Source organism: Medicago sativa, chromosome 1 (genome assembly GCF_051527215.1).
Source record: "Medicago sativa cultivar Bolivia chromosome 1, Bolivia_mono, whole genome shotgun sequence".
NCBI classification, from domain to species: domain Eukaryota; kingdom Viridiplantae; phylum Streptophyta; class Magnoliopsida; order Fabales; family Fabaceae; genus Medicago; species Medicago sativa.
The window spans coordinates 93313381-93334142 of NC_140749.1; the positions used below are offsets into that span (position 1 = coordinate 93313381).

General features: G+C 34.3%; 4 protein-coding genes and 2 pseudogenes across 6 annotated transcripts; 2 read left to right on the plus strand and 4 right to left on the minus strand.

The window, feature by feature from the left end:
- Window positions 1-839: 839 nt before the first annotated feature.
- LOC146959300 (aluminum-activated malate transporter 12-like) lies at window positions 840-5987 on the plus strand. Of its 2 annotated transcripts, none has more exons than XM_085740864.1 (6): window positions 840-3385; window positions 3492-3632; window positions 4005-4175; window positions 4313-4431; window positions 4563-4706; window positions 5163-5987. In XM_085740864.1, the coding sequence occupies exons 1-6, from the start codon at window positions 3112-3114 to the stop codon at window positions 5793-5795; spliced, it is 1482 nt and encodes a 493-aa protein (XP_085596990.1). In that variant the 5' UTR covers window positions 840-3111; the 3' UTR covers window positions 5796-5987. The 2 variants fall into 2 exon arrangements, with proteins under 2 accessions (XP_085596990.1, XP_085596989.1); XM_085740863.1 differs by having other exon boundaries at window positions 842-3385; window positions 3903-4175.
- LOC146959301 (glyoxylase I 4 pseudogene) lies at window positions 1282-1968 on the plus strand (annotated as a pseudogene).
- Window positions 5988-8186: 2199 nt separating the features above from the next.
- Window positions 8187-8855, minus strand: LOC146959302 (uncharacterized). The gene has a single exon (XM_085753431.1). It carries the CDS (start codon window positions 8853-8855, stop codon window positions 8187-8189), a length of 669 nt encoding a protein of 222 aa, XP_085609557.1.
- A 51-nt stretch (window positions 8856-8906) lies between these two features.
- On the minus strand, window positions 8907-10265 carry LOC146959303 (PKS-NRPS hybrid synthetase cheA-like). Its single transcript, XM_085753439.1, has one exon. The coding sequence runs from the start codon at window positions 10263-10265 to the stop codon at window positions 8907-8909; it is 1359 nt and encodes a 452-aa protein (XP_085609565.1).
- A 190-nt stretch (window positions 10266-10455) lies between these two features.
- LOC146959304 (uncharacterized) lies at window positions 10456-17303 on the minus strand (annotated as a pseudogene).
- Window positions 16762-18239, minus strand: LOC146959305 (uncharacterized). Of its 2 annotated transcripts, XR_015023072.1 has the most exons (4): window positions 18028-18239; window positions 17682-17940; window positions 17324-17552; window positions 16762-17222 (listed from the first exon to the last, which is right to left on the minus strand). XR_015023072.1 is itself a non-coding variant. In XM_085736131.1 (3 exons), exons 1-3 carry the CDS (start codon window positions 18175-18177, stop codon window positions 17389-17391), a joined length of 573 nt encoding a protein of 190 aa, XP_085592257.1. In that variant the 5' UTR covers window positions 18178-18239; the 3' UTR covers window positions 16762-17388. The 2 variants fall into 2 exon arrangements, 1 of the variants encoding a protein (XP_085592257.1); XM_085736131.1 differs by having other exon boundaries at window positions 16762-17552.
- Window positions 18240-20762: the final 2523 nt, after the last annotated feature.

The following is a 20762-nucleotide window of genomic DNA, read 5'->3' on the forward strand; positions in this document are numbered from 1 at the left end:
TGTGCAACTTAGCATTTAAGAACAATTTTGAAAAATTAGCACTCTGACTCGGGAAAAAAAATATCTAATAACAATTTTTAATAAAAAAAAGTTTTCTAGAGTTAGATTCCGTCTAGACCAACCTACATTGCCAATATTATAATATTTGATTTGATTTATAAAAGGTTAATTGCATTTAAAATAAAAGGTTAAATGCATTTAATATAATTGAGTAAGCAAAAAAAATTAGTATAAATAATACATAATCTAGTAAAGAAGTTATTGCAGTTGTTTGCGTTGCAAAAACATGAGAAAAGGAGAAAATTCAATCACAATCAAGCAACTTCCCGATTTGATCCAACACAATACATAACTATGGAATATGTGACTGTATATATCCATGATCAATTTCACTTCATCCATGGAGTCAATATCACACTATACCTTCTTGTGCCCAAGCTCAAAGGCACAAGCTAAGAGACAAACCATGACGATTAATACCCAGAATTTCCACTAGCAAAATGTCACAAACATCGTCAAGGCTACTAAAACCAGCTATATAGTCACCCTTGGAACAACTTATGAGACAACCAGAGTCAATAATTGATGTGTTATTCAAACAACTACCATTCGTGTTTACTTTAACAAAGCCACCATGGAGGATGTTCCCAACGATCGACAAGAATATCAGGCAAAGTATGGTTACCTTCTATATTTGGGCCTTAATAGACGATTCAACAATATTCCCGCTATTAGGTTGAGTTGAATCATAAACTATAGATCTCTTATTTAAAAACAATCAATATTTTCCACCTGCTCAATTTTAATTTTGTTGATGTGATGCATTCGTTAATTAATGATGTGCGCCATTGAAATTGATTTTTTTATTTTATTTTTTTTACGAAAATGTATCGTTATAACTCTATGATGATTATGCCACATCATTAATATTGATGTTAAAAAAAGGAAAATGCTAACTGAAAGACGGACACATATCCACATTTTCTCGAAGTATCCAACAAAATATATCACAGCTTAAATAAGTTGTTTTATTTAACTAAAGCCTAAATGATAGGATGTTTCTTACGTATCCAACAAAAACCTTGAGAAACATATTCTCAATCCTCAACAAAAATCTATTTAGAGATGGACCACACCTGTTTCGCTTGTAGATGTTACTGGACTTGGTTATCTTCTCTACTATTTATTCTTGATTCTTTACCTCTCTATTCTACATTCTTTCCTTTCCTCTTCATTTTCAACTTTCTTGGTCTTGTTTTCGGTCTAGTTAGGATTACAAAAATGGACGGCATTGTAGGAAACCCTTTGCTTCTAAAATCTGTGAATCATATCTCCCTTCTCTGCAAATCAGTGAAAGAAACTGTTGCCTTCTACGAAAAAGTTCTTGGATTCATTTCCATCGTGAGGCCTGGATCATTTAATTTTGATGGGGCATGGCTATTTGGCCACGGGATTGGAATTCACTTGCTGCTGGCAGAGGACCCTGAAAAGATTCCAAGGAAGAATGAAATTAATACAAAGGATAAGCATATCTCATTCCAGTGTGATGAAAGAATGGATGCAGTAGAGAAATATCTGAAGGATATGAAAATTGGTTTTAAGCGTGCAATGGTTGAGGAAAATGGAATTCAAGTGGATCAGCTGTTTTTTCATGACCCAGATGGATTCATGATTGAGATATGCAATTGTGATAGTCTCCCTGTTATTCCTTTAGCTGGTGGGATGGTTAGCTCATGCTCAATGCCACAACAGACACACCAAGTTGAAAAGCAAATTTGATCAATAAGGCCAAGCTTCTTATTTTATCTTAATTTTGTGGTGGTGGTGGTGGATAAAAAGAATAAGAAGTTAATTGTCAATGACTTTGTTTTTTTTTGGTTACAATTGTCAATGACTTTGTGATATGTACCAGATTCCTTTGCAAATGTAATTAATTATATATCAAATGAAGTTTTTCTCTCATAATAAGGACGGTATATACATTTATTTTTAGGAGAAGGACAGCATATTCATATTTGTAAAAGAAAAAAAAAGTATTCGCATTTTCCATTTGTATAAAAAAAGATATTTATACCGCTAAGAAAATATTGGATTAGAAAAAGATTGATTAAAAACTTGGTGGGAAAAACACGGAAAATAACGGAAATGAAAATGAGAGAAATTAAAGTCATTTAGGCACACACTCGTAAAATACATATCATTTAACAATTTTAAGAATACATATTATTTAATTATTTTCTCTTTTATACTTTTCACATTAATGCGAGTGTGTCTAAATGAGTTTTATTTATGTTTGTGTCTAAGCAAGTCTAACTCTAAAGATGATATGAAACCATTCCCAATCAGTGTGCCAGAAATTTTATTTGCAAAGACAAGAGGGAATACTGTTGTGTGTGGCATAGTTTTTCCTTTTAGAACCAATATTTTGGCCTCAAACCCAAGACATCATTTTTTAGATCTTGTGATTGTGTTTTACTTAAAAGATAGGTTAGTCACTTGAGGATATAACAAGTGTTTATAAACTATTGTGATACTTTTTGGTGCACAGGAATTATAACATAAAATATGGCTTACGAATCCAAAACATTCCAAATTCCAGAAAATTAATCTATTCAGTACTTAGCAGTCCACGTTAGTTCAAGCTTACATTATTAGGCTAGTAGATATATAACATAAAAAATCCTTCAAGAAAAAAGATATAACATGTACTGTGGGGTCAGTCACAGATAAAATATGTGCTGCAATGTGGGATCAACATATAGATATTTTGTCCATTTTCTCCTCTGAAAACTGCCAACCTGTCTTCTTGTGTTCTCAAATAATATGTACTACAGCTCATTTATATGTAAACTGACTGCATACAGCAGCCATTTTCTAATGTAACCATTTCTTGTGCTTTGGTTTGCAGTGGTTAATAAAAATTGTTGTGTGTTTTCAAAGCAAAATAAAATAGTATCCAATGAAGTATCCACCAGTAAATTATTAAAAAAACAAATTCTACTGTTTTTAATATTCTTTCTTGTCACCTTGTGCAACATGCCCTTTGTCATAAATAGAACTTTAATGACTACATCACTCAGAAATCTGATTTAGCTCGCTGTGAAAGTTTCAATGGCTGAAACTAACAATACTATGAGAAGCTCAAGCCATTGGAAATCATTTTACAGTTTTGTTTATAAAGTGAAAAGATTTCCAGGTTCAATGAGGAAGACAATTTGGAAGGTTGGAAAAGATGATCCTAGAAGGGTGGTCCATTCTTTGAAAGTTGGTCTTGCTTTGACGCTTGTATCTTTGTTGTATCTAATGGAGCCATTGTTCAAAGGGATAGGGGAAAATGCTATGTGGGCTGTCATGACTGTGGTTGTGGTCATGGAGTTCACTGCAGGTATATGCTATTCTCATTTCTCTAAGTGACATTAATTTTATTATTTCATATTATGTGCTTAGACACAACTTCATAGGTATTAATGAAGGATCAATTATGATTGTAGGGGGAACCTTATGCAAAGGACTAAATAGAGGATTGGGAACTTTGTTAGCAGGATCACTGGCATTCTTTATTCGGTATCTTGCAGATGTCCCTGGTCAAATTTTTCATGCAATTTTCATCGGTGCTGCAGTTTTTATTTTAGGCAAGCATATTATTGACTCCTGGTTTATTAACAGTGCATTTTATTTACACAATAATAAAACATTTCTTTTTTGAAATTATGAGAGAAGCTCAATTGGTATGTTAAACATGAAACCACCAAAGATATTAAAACCCCGATTATTCATTAGTAAGAATAGAGGTAACTAATGCTTGTAGTTTTAGTTATCTTATAATGCAATTATATAAAATTTTATGTCCTGTGACTCGGCTTCTCAAATGTTTTGCTGAGCCATTGCTTCATTATTGGCAGGAGCTGCAGCTACCTATGTCAGATTCATCCCTTATATAAAGAAGAACTATGACTATGGTGTTATGATATTTCTCTTGACCTTTAATTTGATAATTGTATCAAGTTACCGTGTTGATAATGTCTGGAGCATTGGGAAAGATCGCATCTATACCATATGCATAGGCGTTGGTCTTTGTCTTGTTATGAGCCTGTTTGTATTTCCAAATTGGTCAGGGGAAGAACTCCACAAATCCACTATATCAAAGCTTGAAGGATTAGCCAAATCTATAGAAGGTGAGGTGAACTTTGAGAAACAAGGCCAGATCATGACTTCCTTAAAGAAAATTGCTTAAGTTTATGCAAACAATATTTGCTCAAGAGTATTTCTATTTCCTCAATCTTTATAATTGAATATGAAAACAATGATGCAGTTTCTGTCATGGAATATTTTTATGACTCTGAAAAACAAGCAAATGATGATTCATCTGAGGATCTCATTTACAAGTGCTACGAGGCCGTTTTAGACTCTAAATCTAAGGATGAAACACTGGTAAGTTAGTGTCCTTTTTTTGTCAAGTAAAGTATGTAAGAAATTCCCCTTCTATTTTTTTATTTTTTTGAAAAAGTATATCAGAAATTGGTGCTTTGTGATAGAAGATCTCATTGTTTCGAAATAAACAGGCTTTGCAAGCAAATTGGGAGCCAAGATACTCAAGATGCTGCCACAGGATCCCATGGCAGCAATATGCAAAAGTAGGAGCTGCTCTTCGCCATTTTAGTTACACTGTTGTAGCACTACATGGTTGTTTGCAGTCTGAAATTCAGGTACTAAAACAGCTATCTCAATCGAGTTTCATGATGAAACCCGATAGCTGCATTTTTTTGATTTATTTCTGTCATATAATTCATTTAATTCCTAGTCATACAAATGGTAATTGTAATAAAAAAAAAATTCAAATTAAAACATCTTATCATGTTATTTATCTTTTTCACAAAAATTGCTTCCACTTGTCAAATAAGATTCATCATTTAGATCCTGGATTACCTGTGATCTTATTAATAGCACATGGAACACTGTTACTTAAAAATAGAAATCATTGATTAAGATATGTAGCTAGCATCTGAATAATGTTCAAGGTCTTTTTGTCTAGAAATTGAACGAGAAATGCAATAGTACTGTACAATACTTTGATTTGAACCTTTAGTTTAAAAATGACTTTCTTATTTGATTTTGGATCTGTACCTTTAACTTAAATATTATTTTACCTATGATTCATGAAGACACCGAGGTCAATACGTGATCTATACAAAGATTCTTGCATCAAACTTGCACAAGAAGTATCAAAAGTACTAAGGGTAATGGCCAACAGCATAAGGAAAAAGCATCAATTTTCCCTTCAAATACTCTCAAACAATCTTAATGAAGCTTTACAAGACCTTGACAGTGTGTTAAAATCCCAACCCCAACTTTTACTAGGCTCGAACAATGGTCGAAGTCGAACACCCAGAACTCCCAACTCTTACAAGCTTGAAGAAGAAAGTAGAATCTTGTTATCACGTGTTAAAAGTGATTGTTGTTCCCCAGTTGGAAGCAAATCCAAAGAGCATTTCCGAGAACAAACAAAAGAAGAACATGTACAAAAGAAGGTGTTGAGGCCACAACTTAGTAGGATTATCATCACTAGCCTTGAGTTCTCAGAAGCACTACCCTTTGCTGCATTCACTTCGTTGCTAGTGGAGATGGTGGCAAAACTAGATCATGTTATGTATGAAGTTGAAGAATTGGGGAGAATGTCACATTTTAAAGAGTTTAGAGATGATGATGATAATAATGAGAATATTGTTGTCACTTGTGAGAGACCAAAAATGAATATAGTTGATAATAATGACTTGCCTTCTTATGGAGCAGAATAATTGTTCCTAGATGTGTATCATCCCACGAGGGAAGTTATAAATGCTTGCATTAATTTAGTTGAACGTTGTTTGCATTACCTATTTTATGCATTCTGCATAGGGAAGATTATGTACTGCACACGGGCAAGTAATTTTTGCCGAGTCCTGAAGTTTGAACTCTGAGAGCTGAGTCATACTTATCATTCCTTGATACGATCTATCCAGTACTTTGAAGATCCGAAGAACTAGCTACTAAATGCTCTGAAGATGAACACTCTGATTCAACTACCTTTATTTGTTTGACTCTTAACATTTGACTTACTCCTTCGGAAAATTGGATTGCATGGTATATTCATTTGTTTCAAAAACTTTAATCGAAATTGAAAACATACGGCAATATGTAGATGTTTTATACAAGATAATAACAATTTGCTGCATATATGTGATATTCACTAATACTATATACTTATCGCCGTACCTGCAGGCCACCTAATTAACTAAGCACAGATAAAAAAAACGATTCAGGCCCTCTCTCTTGCCACTGTTTGTTAGGCTCATTTCCTTCCTCTGCTGCACAAATTTCTCATATGCTCCAAAATTATTTTTGTATACCATTAGCCAACCCAAACTGTAGCCCTACTTTGTCAATTCTTCTGCACTTTTACATACCACTATGCTTTTTTTCCTATTTTGCTGCACTGGTATAACAGTCCCAAACACTGAGTAATAATATAAATAAACGAAGCATTTGATCAATTCCCCACCATACTTTTAATAATTCTCTACCATAAAAAATAAATTCAATTCTTAATAATATAAATAAACGAAGCATTTGATCAATTCCCCACCATACTTTTAATAATTCTCTACCATAAAAAATAAATTCAATTCTTTATTGCAAAACATTAAATTTGTTCCTTCATTTCCGAATTCGGCACACACTACGAATCTGTTCAGATTTGCATCTAGTACACCTCTCTTGGGCCAATCTCCACACCAGTACTGAAATTTTCAGTGGCACCAATTTATTCCAGAGTGGCAGAAAATTTGACTCGTTGTTTGTTACTGCTCTCCTCATAACCTCCATATATGTAGTCTTCACTGAATAAAACACATGCAATATTTTTCAGAAATATTTTGAATTTCCGAGATCTTCAACTATCATCACATCGTCATCTCTAATTATTTAGATTAGACGATGGTGATCCCATAGATGAGACGTAGGAAGAATTGGATAATCCTCCTTCAAAATACTTGTAACACAATTTATTACTATTACCACCCAAGTAGTGATATAACTATAAATTCACATGTGCAAGACACATGAGTCGGTTACTTTCTGATGGTGGATCTCGTAAAAGAAAATCGAGTATGCATTGGATAATCATGTATTAGTATCATGGGAAAAACTGTAATACGCATTATCTTTTGTTAGTCGACAATTTGGGTTCTATATTATGAACCTGTTTTTAACATAGTTTGGAGTATATAATTCGAAACCCCACTGTACCACACAAAAGATGAAGGATGACCTACAACATAGGAGGTGTGTAACCACTCAGTTTGGATTATATTACAGTCTGAAATACCTAGTGACATAACATAATGCAGAATTACAAACATGTACCTATAGATTTCAAAATTTCAAATTATATAATCTGAACGGTGTTAGTACAAACATGTTAACGTGATTGAAATGAAAATGCATAGAAATCAAACGAGGAAGGTTTAGAGTCACATTACATTCAGACGAAAATAGTGCGTATGAAGTCCAATTGATGATTGGATTGAGCTTAGAAACCAATATTTCGTGGAAATGGGGTGTTTTTTTGGAGGGGTTTGGAGTTGAAGAAGAGAAAGTTGTTGAGGGGAGTATTTTTGGGAAACAAGCTCATGCGGAGAAATACTTAAATGTGAATTGGCATACGGAGAGTTCAAAGGGAAAATAGATACCATCCAAATTTTATAATTCACAAACGTCAAAACATATTTTGGATTTCAAAATCCGAACGAAGCAAAATTGAAAATTTAGATGCTGCACAAAAACCTAGGAGGGTGAAAAAAGAAAGAATCCTGCTCTTTACCCAAACAGGTTTGCTCACTCCCAAAGTAAAATACCAAACTGCCCCTACACATGTTAAGTTACGCTAGTACAATTATTAACGTATGTTAAGTTACGTTACGTATGTTAACATGTGTTAGTGTTATTTGTTGAAAGACACTGCGCATCTTAACATGCGTTAGTGTTATTTGTAAAAAAAAAAAAACGCATGTTAACATGCGTTAGTGTAATGCAGTGCGTGAGTTAACTCACGTTGCCATTTTTTTGGGGTGTAATACCACCAAAAAATAGGACGAACACCCACCGACCCAAAAGTGTCATAACCTATCTAACTAGACTAGTGATAGTGCTTAATTTCCATCTTCATCCATGACTTCGTTCTCTTGCTTTGGCTTTTCCGGGGTGTCCAAAGTAATAGGATTGTGCTCATTTGTTGGTTTCTTTGGCGGCTTTGGCTCCTTAGACATGAGCTCATCGAAGGCGGCGTTTCTATCCAAAAACTGAAAAAGCCATTGTTCCGCATCACCAATCTTGTGAGTCATCCACTCCTTAGGAGGAGGTGGTAGCGGACAATTTTCTTTCAACTTCACATGAAGAAAGTGGTCGGGAATCAAGCAAAGGCACATTATGTTGGAATGTGCATTAAGTGGTGGAGCACTCCGGATTGGAAAATATGTCTCACATGAACCACCCAATTCGGGCAAAGTCAATAGAACAACCGCTCTATTGTAGCAACTAGCAACAATGTGACCCATATCCGGAGTGGTCAACCACTTCTCTGGAGGTGCAATACCACTTTTACTTGTTGGAGGGTGTAAACCATCCAAGATAAGTTTGTAACGGCTCTCGGTAGCATATATTGGCAAGTAGTCACTCTTGTGAGTTTTCAACTCATTAATAAGTGCATGACGAACCAAAACATGATCATCCTCATGAAATCCCATGTGCCTAGCTACAACCCGAAAACCACAATTACCATCCCCTCTAACATTCACAATGTCTTCAACGTATGGTCTCATGAGATTTGGAATTTATGACATGTATGGTATTTGCAAATAAGGTTGTTTTTTTTAAGTAGAAGTTGAAGTTTGTGAGCGGGAGCAAGTGCCAAGACGAGAACCTTTAGTCTTATGAGACTTACTCTTGCCATGTGTGCATTGACTATCGGGATTTTGAGCATCAATAGTATCCCACCTAGAGGGGATTCGACCGGTGGACCTCGTTTTCGGTGTAGACTTCACCCTTTTAGGTGCCCCCTTGGTGGCCACTTTTCTCGGAGGTGGCTTCAACATTGTTTCCTCCGAAAATCCTAGTTCACGTAACTTGTATTTGATGAAGAGTTTCATCTTGTAAGGGGACCTCTTGATACGTTCTTGAATGGCATCCCATTCCTCCGTAACGGAAAAATTGGCATCAACCTCTTCTCCAATTACACTTAACCTTCGCCAATGACGGTGTATTTCTTCCAAAAGAATAGGCAATTTTTGCTTTCTCTTCTCGGCAAGAATACAAGCACAAGGCAACCCGAACGTTGCCATTTGCACACAACCATAATCTTCTTTAGCAAAGCCGAATCTTCTAGAGCGTTCATATTCTTCATCGATGAAACCCAAAGCGGCCTTAGAGACATACCCCTCCAACTCGGAGAATAACTTGTTTTTTTTGTATTTGTGCACCATGACGGTTTTGCTCCTCCCAAAACTCCCATGTATCTCACCGAATTGGTTTTTCAACATTTTGTCTATTTCATCCCAACATGTTGCCAAATCTCCCACACTACTCCTCAAGTATCTTTTCAATTGTGCATGAGCCGATTCAACAATGTTGGTGCTCCTACACCCTAGATGCAAGTATGTATTCGTCCATGCCCTCACAAAATGCTTCTTAAGGGGCAAAACGGTTTCCTCAACATATTTAACATACAATGGAAACGGTCCGCATACCTCATCTTTGAATGTCAACCATGCAATTGCAAATGAATCCTCCGTAGGAGAGTTAACCACATCTCTCCAAGCACTCACTATTTTCTTAACAAGCTCACATTGCTTGTCATCATCCGCTTCCTTTGCTTCTTTGGCAACAACTTTTCCTTTTCCTTTCGAAGGGTTGGCATTGACTTTACAATCCGTGATGCACCTAGATCTTACATTCTTCTCAATATGAAAATAGCAAAGTACATGGTCCGTTTTAGGGAGAACTTCGGCAACGGCTTTGATCAAAGCGGGGTCCCTATCGGTTACAATCACCTTAGGCATGTTGTGTTTTGAGGTCAAAAGACCAACCAACATCTTAAGTGTCCATATGGAGTTATTCTCTCTTTCAAAGGAAAGAAAGGCAAACGCAACCGAATAGGTCATTTTGGTAGAGGTGACACCAACAAACTCAAATAATGGCATTCGGTATGTATTGGTTTTGTAGGTGGAGTCCATGACCAAAACAGTGGGAAAAGTGTTGAGCATATCAATTGAATCCGTATGAGCAAAGAATAAATCTTCAAGAGTGGTTTCCTCGCTATTTGCTCTTGTGAAATAGACATACCGATGCTTCTCCAACTTTGTAATCAAGTATTGCAACTCGGTCTTGTTCTCTCTTTGCCCCTTGCACCATCTAGTTCGTGCATTATACACTTGCTTGATGACTGTCAAACTTTCTTTGTTTCTTTCCTTCAAATCCGTGAGAATATTCCTAGGCTTTGCCAAGCTCTTTGTCATGTCGATAACTCTTTGCTTCTCCTTCCCCTTTTAGTCGACCCGCAATAGGGTGGCCGGATAACTTTGGCACCAACTCATGGTTGTGAACTCCACAAAGCATTGCAATCCATCATTCTTGTGTTTTTTTTTCAAAGAAGCATTTCAACCTAAACGGACAATTGCACTTCCTTGATCCCGTGCCTTCAAGCTTTGGTTTCTTCCTCGTCTTAGGTGGTTTGTACTCACCACTCCTCTCACATTGCATCGTCATTGTTTTATCTTGGTTTTTCGGGTGTCAAACATTGATTACGTTTGAACCTTTTTAACCGGTGATATCTCATTTTTTCTTGGGAAGGGAAAAAATAAGCAAAACCCTTGAGAATCGAGGTCCGGGAGTTGTTTTCGCTATGGGAAGGTGTTAGGCACCCATAACGACTATAGTATCCTATAGGAACCGTCTTTATTTTCTACGCGCGCGCTTTATTTTTAAATGCTATTTTGAAAGATGATATTAAGCCTAAAGGTTTTCTAAATGAAGAATTGGAGGGAGAAGAATGTGTTTGAATTTTTATTTTATTTGAATTGAAGGAATTTTGATTCCTTGCCTACGTACCCGTTTAAGGGATCAAATCCACCGTAGTTCTCTTCCAAAAAATGTTTTTGTTTTTGTTGGTTGATTTTAAGTTTGAAAATGGGACTTTGAAGAATAAGAGAGAGGCCTCAAGGGCATGAGATTATGAAGAGAGTGAGGTGGAATTAGTCAATTGCAAAAAAGGTCTAAGTATGATTAAAATTCTTTAAGATTTTTGTTTAAGAAAAGAAAAGGAAAATTCAATGGGATTTTGATCCCAAGGTTTATTAAGAAAAATGTTTGAGTGATGTTGTTCATATATTTTTTTGGAAAATTGATTTTTCTAAGTGTAAATCCTAAGCATACATCTAGACATACAATCCTAAACATACATCTAAACATGCATATCCTAGCCATACATCTAAAGTGAGGTGTGTGTGCATGTGTCGGTGCTTGTGTCGGTGTACATTATTAGAGTCCATTGTCCTTTACATCATGCCCTAGTTTACATTCTATGACCTTGCAAGGAATTAAAATTGCATAAAGGTAAAGTACAAAAAAATCCTAAGTTTTTTACATTCTAACTCTTGGTAAAAATTAAAGTGCAAGAAATTAAAGTGAATGAGGAGATGAAGTATGGAATGCTCATGACGTATGAAACAATGAACAAATGGTTAGTAATAATAGGCATAGGATAGTAGAAAAATTGGCAAGGAAATAAAGCATAAAACATGGTAAAAATGCAAGAAAAAGTAGCAAAAATGCACTTAATAAAACACCAAGATTCCAAGGCAAATGAAAGAGACTCATAACTCTCACATTTTGACACTTTTCAAGTAGTTTTAGGTTCAGCCCCAATGTGAGTATTGCAAGGAGATTATGAGCCAAGGAATCGTAGCATACTACTAAGCCAATTTTACACTAATTCACATGTTAAAAATAACAAGTAACTTGCTAACTAAGCAAACAATTATCACATATTTAAAACAGCACCAAAACCCCAAATCCAGCATCAAACAAAACTCCAAAATGATTCAACACATCCCAATTATTATGAGCCAAAAGGTTGGAATCGAAATATGCAAAAAACTTCATAAATTGAACAAAATAACACAAAATCACAAACAAATTCTACAAGTATTTTCTCTAACAATATCCAGCATACAAAATTAACAAGAAACAATCCTAAATCATTCAACAAAAATGCAATGCAATTCACAAGATTCGTACACGTTTTTTATCAAGATTTTCAACAAAAATTAAAAGAAAAAAAAGACATTAAACCAAAGCCAAAATAATTTTCCAGTATTTCTTGATCAATCTTGACATACAATATGTCAAAATTGATCAAGAAGTACAAAGAAAATTATAGGAATTTTTCCAGAATTTTATCAAAGCTTTTCAAACACGCAGGGGTGTAAAAAGTAAAATTTAACACAAGCACACAGGAAAGGGGGTGTGAACAGCATACTGGAAAAAAAAGCAAATAAACGTTGGGCTTGGGTTGAGCTGGAGCGGGTTAACCCAGTGAGTATGGGTCTGGGTCAAGAGTTATTGGTATAAAAGCTTGCTGGTTTTTTTTCTAATTCATTTTCAACAAAGAAGCTTCTCTCCAAAAGGTATTACAGCCGCCCCCAAACACCTTCTTCTCCGATGAACAAAATTTTCCGGCACGGTGGCCGGTGGTGGCACCACCGTGCCGGAGTTTCAAAACTCCACCAAATTTAGAAAAAAATACATGTTTCGAATCCTCCTCTTCTCCTCTATTCAAAGATCAGCTCGTTTTTTAGCACAAACCATCCAAAACTTCTAGATCTAAGGTTTTTAATTCGAAAAATTTGAGCAAAAATGAACAAAGTAACACTACAACATGCAATGGTGAGAAAGAAGGGACGAAATACCTCTGTTTGCCTTAGTTCTGATCGGGTTTGTTGCTGGATTCCTGTTCGAAATTGCTGTTACGGCTTCAAGCTTCTTCCTCCCTCAGTTTTCGCGACCTGGATTCTTCTTCTTCTTTCACGCCATTTTTGTTTCTATCCTTCTTCTCTGCTCAAATCCTCACCAGATTCGATTAAGCCTTGGATGATGAGGTTTGTATCCTTCTTGAACAGTTTGAGCCGATTTAGTTGAAGCTTTGGTGTTGACAGATTCGAAAATGTTAGCGTTGTGTTCGTTGGTGGATTTGTAAGTATTACGTGATTGTTGTGAAGAAAAGGGAACGAAAAATGGATATGAAAAGTGGATAGGTTTTGATGAATTGGAGATTTTTGTGATGAATGTGGTGGTTAGAAGTGGTAGTTAGGGTGGTTAGAGTGGTGGTGAGAATTAGTTATGGTGGTTAGGGTGGAGGAGAGTGGTGGTGGAAAGTTGTTGTGGTGGTGAAAGAGTTAGTTAGAGGAGAGAGAAAGTGGGAGAGAAAAATGATTAGAAAAAGGATTTTTGGAATTTTTGGGAAGTTTTGTGAAAAATGTGATAATGATTGAATGTGACTTTGACCTTGACTTGGACTTTTATAGATGATGTGGTAAGCTTTGGGCCAATTGGAGTGGGACATGTGGCACTGAACTCTAACAAACTTTTGTGGACTAATAGCATTTGGACACGTGGCACCTGAAAATTATTTGGACTAACAAATGGACTAAAACAAAAAAATGACAAAAAGGACTAAAAAGTAATTAAAATAAAATTGGTAAAAAATGTAATTTTGAAAATAACGTAAAGTGAAACGATTAAAAAACAATAAAACGAACCAGAAATACTATGTGAAATGACCTAAACGCCCCTAGGGACTAAAATGACTCGAAACGACTCAAATGCAATTTTAAAATGATTTTTTAACAAGGGATTAAAGCAAGGGTTCATACAAGCGAATTAAAAGACTCAGAGACAATTTTTAGAATTAAACAGAATTTTAACACATGAAAAGACTAAAATGCCCCTAGGGGCAAAACTGACTCAAAATGACTTCAAATGTAATTTTTGAAATGGATTTTGACATAGAATTGAAATGAGGACTTATTCAAACTATTTGAAGGGACTCAACCAATTTTTTAAAAGACTGAAAGAAATTTTAACATAGGAAATGACTAAAATACCCTTCTATGTGAATTTTGCAAATAATATTGAAATAAAATGCAAAGAGAGATGTAATTGATCAGAGACAAATCAAAAGACTTGAAATACAAGATAAGAAGAATTGAGTTAGTATTTTTAGGTCCAAAATTAGGGTATAACAGTCATGTATGGCGCTATTGTACTAGATTTAGCTATAGAAATAGTAAATCCCGCCCTAGCCGCTTGTCGACGAACCCAACCAAGCAATTCTTTTCGATCTTTCCATCTCTCGTTTGTTGTAAAAAATGAACCGGTGTTTACTTGAATAACACGAATACCGGTAGGTACCGGTTTAGGCTTCTCTTCAAAGTTACCGGTAGGTACCGGTGTTGCTTGATTGTGAAGTATGTGAGCTTCAACTTGAAAAAGAATTTTCACTTTAAACTTCACTTCATTGGTTGGTTTGCCTACGCCGGAACCTTCACCGGAAGCTTTGTTTTTGCCCGGTTTTGGCTCAACGCCATCCTCCACCACATTTTCAACTATGCCACTCAATGTCTACTCAATAAAAAAAAACAAAGAAAAAATAAATAAATGACTTGTGCGGCAAGCAAAGCAAGAAAAATTAAGAGGTGAAAAATTTCAAAATCTGGCCAACGCACTAGCGTGAGTTAACTCACGTTAGTGTTATCTTCCTACGCAAGTTAACTTGCGCAACACTTACGACTAGCGTGAGTTAACTCACGCTGAGCCCTACCCCCTACTAAAAAACATGACGTGACAGGCACAAAAACCAGGAAAATAGGATGAGTTTTGGGGATACATTACCTGTTCTTTGATGCTTGATGAGCGTAGAAACTTGTTTCCTAACGATTTGCAATGATTTGGAGTTGAGATTGTAACCCAAAAATTCGCACTTTTAGGGTTTTTGGAGGTGGAGGGAAAGAAAAATGGTGTTTTGGGCTTGCATGCTGAGTTTTGAACTAAAAATGCCACTTTGCGTGACTTAACTCACGCTACGTGACTTAAGTCACGCTGCGCATGTTAAGTTGCATATGGGTAATTTGGTCTTTTACTTTGGGAATGAGCGAAATCATTTGGGTAAAGAGCAGGATTCAAAAAGAAATTCTTCAATAATAATGACCCAATTGTGTTTTGATAAGTCCATTTATTAATTGTTTAGTATTTTTTTGTCAAAAAAATAAATAATAAAATACTTTTTTTTGACAAGAATAAAATACATCTACGTTATATATAAAGAAAATATTTGTCCTCGTGAGCATAACTCAGTTGGTAAGGACAATGCATAAAATATGCAAGGTCCGGGGTTCAAACCCCGGCCACTACCAAAAAAAAACCAAAAAAAAAAATATAAAGAAAATATTTGATTTTGGGCTGTCTTTTTCACTTTAAGTTATACACTTATACAAAATTGCCTGTAAAAAACCAAAAAAAAAAAATATAAAGAAAATATTTGATTTTGGGCTGTCTTTTTCACTTTAAGTTATACACTTATACAAAATTGCCTGTAAGAATATTATATTGTTGGCGTCATTCAAAAATATATGAATTTATATATGTGAATTTATATTATACTTGTAATAATGTTTGTGTCATTGAAAAAAATAGGTATAGTTTTGTTAAACTGTGAAATTTGTAATGTTATATTGTTGGTGTCATTTAAAAAAATAAGAATGTATATTATATATGTTATATTGTTGGTGTCATTGAAAAAAAAAAGTATAGTTTGTTACAATATGAAAGTGCAATATATATATATATATATATATATATATATATATATATATATATATATATATATATATTTGTATACCTATAAATTTAATCAAAATCAAAGTTTTAGAAAATCACGGTTAGTAATTCATGCGCACTAGCACGATAAAAAGAACGGACAGAACGCTAATGCAATATAATATTGATTTTATTTAAGGGTTAATTACATTTTCGGTCCCTATAAATATCTCCTGTTTCGTTTTTAGTCCCTATAAAAAAATTACACATTTTAGTCCCTCTAAAATTTTCTGTTAGGGTTTTCAATCTCTATTGTTAAGTGAGCTTAATGGAGACTGGTCTGGCATTGACATGTCAGAATTTTCAGTTTATTAACTTTTTTTCCCAAAAAAATAGAGATAAATTATGAAATTCCTAAAATACTTAAAAAGTCCAATATTTTCTCTCTTCTCTTCTTCACAGGTGACCCTCCCTTCTAGATTTCTTCTTCTCCCTCACCTTCTTCTTTCTATCAAACCAAACCCTAAATTTCATCCATATTTTATTTTGTTTTAGATTTAACTAGACTTTTCACCCGTGCGTTGTAAATGTAGTAATAAAAGATTAAAATAAATCATGTAATTCAATCATCGTCAACCAAATTTCATAACTTTAATTTTAGTAATACATAACACCTATGTTTTCTAATAAATTAATTCACCCATTGGGTTCTGTTTTTACTTTGTTTAGTAATAATTTTCTATTTTGTTTCCATGTTCAAATTGATATAATAAGTTTCGTATATCCAATTAGTAATGACGAAAGCAATAGAATTTTAAAAAAAAAAATGCTAACGAAACAGAAAAAATGGTTGGAAAACATTTCTAAAAAAACATATAGCTTAATTTGAGTCAAAATACAAAGGTTCAAGCAAACATGACCACAATGTAAAGACCAAAGAAAATAGGTTGCTGCACTTCTACCACGCTTACACATAATGTCATTTGATCACAACAAACTTAAGTAACCAAAAAAAGAAAACTAAATCGGACGACGTACAACATGGTTCAACAAACAGGATCAGAGAAATTTTGGACTAATCAGTTGGTTCCTTCTTGACACACTTGAGCTTCAGAGGCTTGTTCTTTTGATTCCTCCCCAACTTCAGCATTTTTCTTAGTCTTGTCCATAGCTTTCTCTGCAGACATTTTCCCACCTTTTTTGCTGCAAGGAGTCTTTTCATCATCATTCAGGTCAATTATATCACAACAAGCAGTAATGTCATCGTCCTTTTGGTTGAATTGAGTCTTGGTTGAATCACCGCACTCAATCAATGGAGTCTGAAAATTAGACGATAGTTGTAGCTATAACAAACATGTATTCAATGTATATCACTGACGCACTCGTTCAAAATCAATCATTTTAAGGATTATTGATTTACCTCCAGGGGTAACTCAACACCCAGAGTTAATGGTTCAATCTGAATCAGTAATTTGAAAAAAATAATCAGTATACACAATTGACAAATATCACCAAACAAACATAGTATAATGTTATTGACACACTCTGAATCCTGTAATGTAATGTACTAATGTCAATCAGCTTGCTTTTCCTTCCATTAATGTCTTTCTCCTTGATCTCGTCCTTCTCAACCACATGTCCAATCACATCTACAACACATTATAGAAAAAATTGAGATTACTCAATTTTATCTAACTTAGGTCATTTACAGATATATTTCCACGAAAATTTAGCAATAAATTGTAATTTGCAATTGTGTAAATAATTCAAAAACCTACCCACAGTCCCGTCCTCCTTATCAGATTCCAGAACGTCGGCAAATGAAATCCAATCAAAGTGATTCAACGGTATTTTGGTCCCATCAATTTTGGTAATTTTAGTCCTGTCAATCAGTCTAAATCTATGATTAGTTACAGCGAACTTGGGGTTATTGCGTGTGACCAGGACATTTTCAAAACTGATCACAGATGCGACCTCAACCATGGATTTCACTTTCGACAGCAAATGCATCTTGGCTGATGCTTGAATCTTGCCAAGCTGTTGAAAACACAATATTTTTAGATAATCAAATGAGTGGCAAAATACGTAGAAGCTGTATTACAAAATAAAGTTTAACAAACCAACCTTTTCGTCGAGTAGCAGCATATGAAGGCAACCATCTTCTCGAGGCTTGCTGTAATCAGGTACAGTCCACATGTGGGTAACACGGACATGAAGCTTAATGTTAATCTTGCCAGCAACGATTTCGGAAACAGGTGTGATGATTGGAGCCATTTTGATATGGATGCGTGATATACTTAGAAGAATTCTGAAAACTGGTTACGATACTTGTAAGATTGTGGGTTGATAGATATGCACTCCCCCTATATATAGAGACTTAAAAGTGGGTGGTGGCATTGAATTGAAGTGAACATCTCAACTATAACTGTATTGGAAGGATACTATAATAATTAAGAGTATTAACACATGCAAGGAGTAATAACTAATAACAATGTGTGGCCTTTTTCAAAGTCATTTGTAATGACTATCGTTGAAGACAAATACGGCGCACAACATCAGAGAAGGGATATGGTGTCTCCTGCAATGAATGCTATCTGACACACTTAATCTTCCAATGCATTGAAAAATTACAACAACAAAGCCCTTTGCCCGTATTAATATGGGATTAGTATTTTGTTCCTACTATATGTAATTGTCCAACTTCCAACATTTGAAATAGAACCCATTTGGCAAATAATAAGATGAAAAGACACAACCTATTTGAATCATTCCAACCTGAAAGGAATTAAAAAAAAAAAAAAAGTTACTTCAAATTAGAGGAAATATTACATGTAAATAATATCAATGATTCATTTTATTTGTTCTATGTAACCCAAAAAAAAAAAAAGTATTTGTTCTATAATGTACAAAAAAAAATTATAGTAGTGACCACTAACCGAAGAATAATTTATAATTATGTTATTTTTCTATGGGAAATGTTAACTTGTGCCCTTAAGGCACAAGATAAGGAACCCAATATAGTAACTTTTTGGTGGAATGCGTGCATTCAATTTAATTTTTGAAATTATAATAAATAGAATGCACAAAATTTGAGGGAATATTTCTACTTTTGAATTTCTTATCTTGTGCCCTTAGGGCACAAGTTAACATGACTCTTTTTCTATATATTTGAACTACTGCATTGGATTTCTATAAATTTAGTCAACAGAAAAAAAAAAATTAAAGATTATATCTGAAAATGTTCAATATATGTGGGAGATTGAAAAAAAAAGTGAATATTTTATTAGCGTCTAATTAAGGTCTAAACTTTTTTCAATCAGTAAATCTTTTTTTTTTTTTTGTTCAAAGAGTTTAGGCTTAAACTTAGATGATGAATATTTTGCAAAGACAAAATTTATTTCACCTACTAATCAATGTTTTATACGGTTGGAATTGCAGTTTTGGTAAAAAAAAAAATATATATATATTTTTAAGATAGTGTTTTGGTCTTTCATTATGTTTTTGAGGGATAGATCCTTTCTTCTTGTCGGTTTGTTTTTGGAATATGATGAGTATAGTATAATGGTAAAACAAATTAGAGATTATATCTGAAAATGTTCAATGCGTGGGAGGTTGAAAAAAAAGTAAATATTTTATTAGGGGATAATTAAGGTCTAAAAATTTTCGATCAGTAAAACTTTAAATTTGAATTTCAAATGATGCAATCAATATGCATTGCTGCACGTGTCATGATAGTAAGAACATTCTAGGTCATTAAGGTAGATAAGTTGCCGCAACCTTAATTAGATTTAGGGTTAACAATTAGGGTTAGCATAAGTACCTTAGGATTAGATATAAAGTAGATTACTCTTTGTTCCATCATCAAACAGAATCGCAACACATCTCTCCATTTTATTTCATCGATTTGATTCCTAGCCCCATAAACTTGTTCTTGTTTCCATGAATTAACAATGTCATCATCTTCATCAAATTTTATCAAGAGAAATAGCAACACATTTGTTTCGAATGGAAAGGTTGTGGCTAGATAGAGACCAACCTGCGAGATGCGATGTGGTTGTGGTGGGCGAATCATTAGGTACCTTTGCACAAAGGATTGTGATAACTGATAACAATTAAAGGCAAAAAAATTTGAAGGTGTTCTTTTAGGAGGGTAAGTATTGAAAAAAATCATTCTTTGCAATGTAGTAATTATGGATTTTTTTTTTTTTTTTTGCTCTTCTTCAATGGTTACTAATGTATACCCTTTGTGTTGAACACCACCCTAAACAACACCATATTCAAAAAATACGAATACATAATAAAAGCAACACATCACATTATAGATGCAAGCTATACATACTAATATATACATAGAAGACCACTTCCAAGCGACAAATCGATTTCAGGTTTTTAATGCTGGATGAAAATCTCAAATCCGGGAATTTATGGTTTCTTTTTTAAACATTATATTTTGCCACTTTTTCGACATTTTAATTCTTTTAATTTTATTTTTTTATTGTAACCAAAAAAAAAATTATTCTAAATACACGATCCAAGTAAACATTCCATGTGTCATGTTTTTTATTACATAAGATGTCATGTCATCAAAAAGACTGGCGTGTTACATGTCAGCCTTCGTTAAGTGAATGTCCAATGCAAGAATAAAAAGTGTAACAAAATCAATAATGAATTAGTCCAAGTGGTAAGAGTTTTTGGTCCCTTTTCAATAATGAATTAGTCCAAGTGGTAAGAGTTTTGGGTCCCTTTAAACATGTGGTCATGGGTTTGTTTCGTGCCCCATGCGTATGAGAGAGAAAAATCGATTGAAAGGGAAGAAAGTGGTTGAAATATATATATCAAAGTATATGTATGAGAAATAA

Coding starts and splice junctions, on each gene's coding strand:
- LOC146959303 (XM_085753439.1), bottom strand. CDS start 10,265: ATGGACTCCACCTACAAAACCAATACATACCGAATGCCATTATTTGAG.
- LOC146959300 (XM_085740863.1), top strand. CDS start 3,112: ATGGCTGAAACTAACAATACTATGAGAAGCTCAAGCCATTGGAAATCA. Junction 3,386..3,491: donor GGTCATGGAGTTCACTGCAG/GTATATGCTATT, acceptor TTATGATTGTAG/GGGGAACCTTATGCAAAGGA. Junction 3,633..3,902: donor TGCTGCAGTTTTTATTTTAG/GCAAGCATATTA, acceptor CATTATTGGCAG/GAGCTGCAGCTACCTATGTC.
- LOC146959302 (XM_085753431.1), bottom strand. CDS start 8,855: ATGAGACCATACGTTGAAGACATTGTGAATGTTAGAGGGGATGGTAAT.
- LOC146959305 (XM_085736131.1), bottom strand. CDS start 18,177: ATGGCTCCAATCATCACACCTGTTTCCGAAATCGTTGCTGGCAAGATT. Junction 17,941..18,027: donor TGCTGCTACTCGACGAAAAG/GTTGGTTTGTTA, acceptor TGTTTTCAACAG/CTTGGCAAGATTCAAGCATC. Junction 17,553..17,681: donor TAAGGAGGACGGGACTGTGG/GTAGGTTTTTGA, acceptor AATGTGTTGTAG/ATGTGATTGGACATGTGGTT.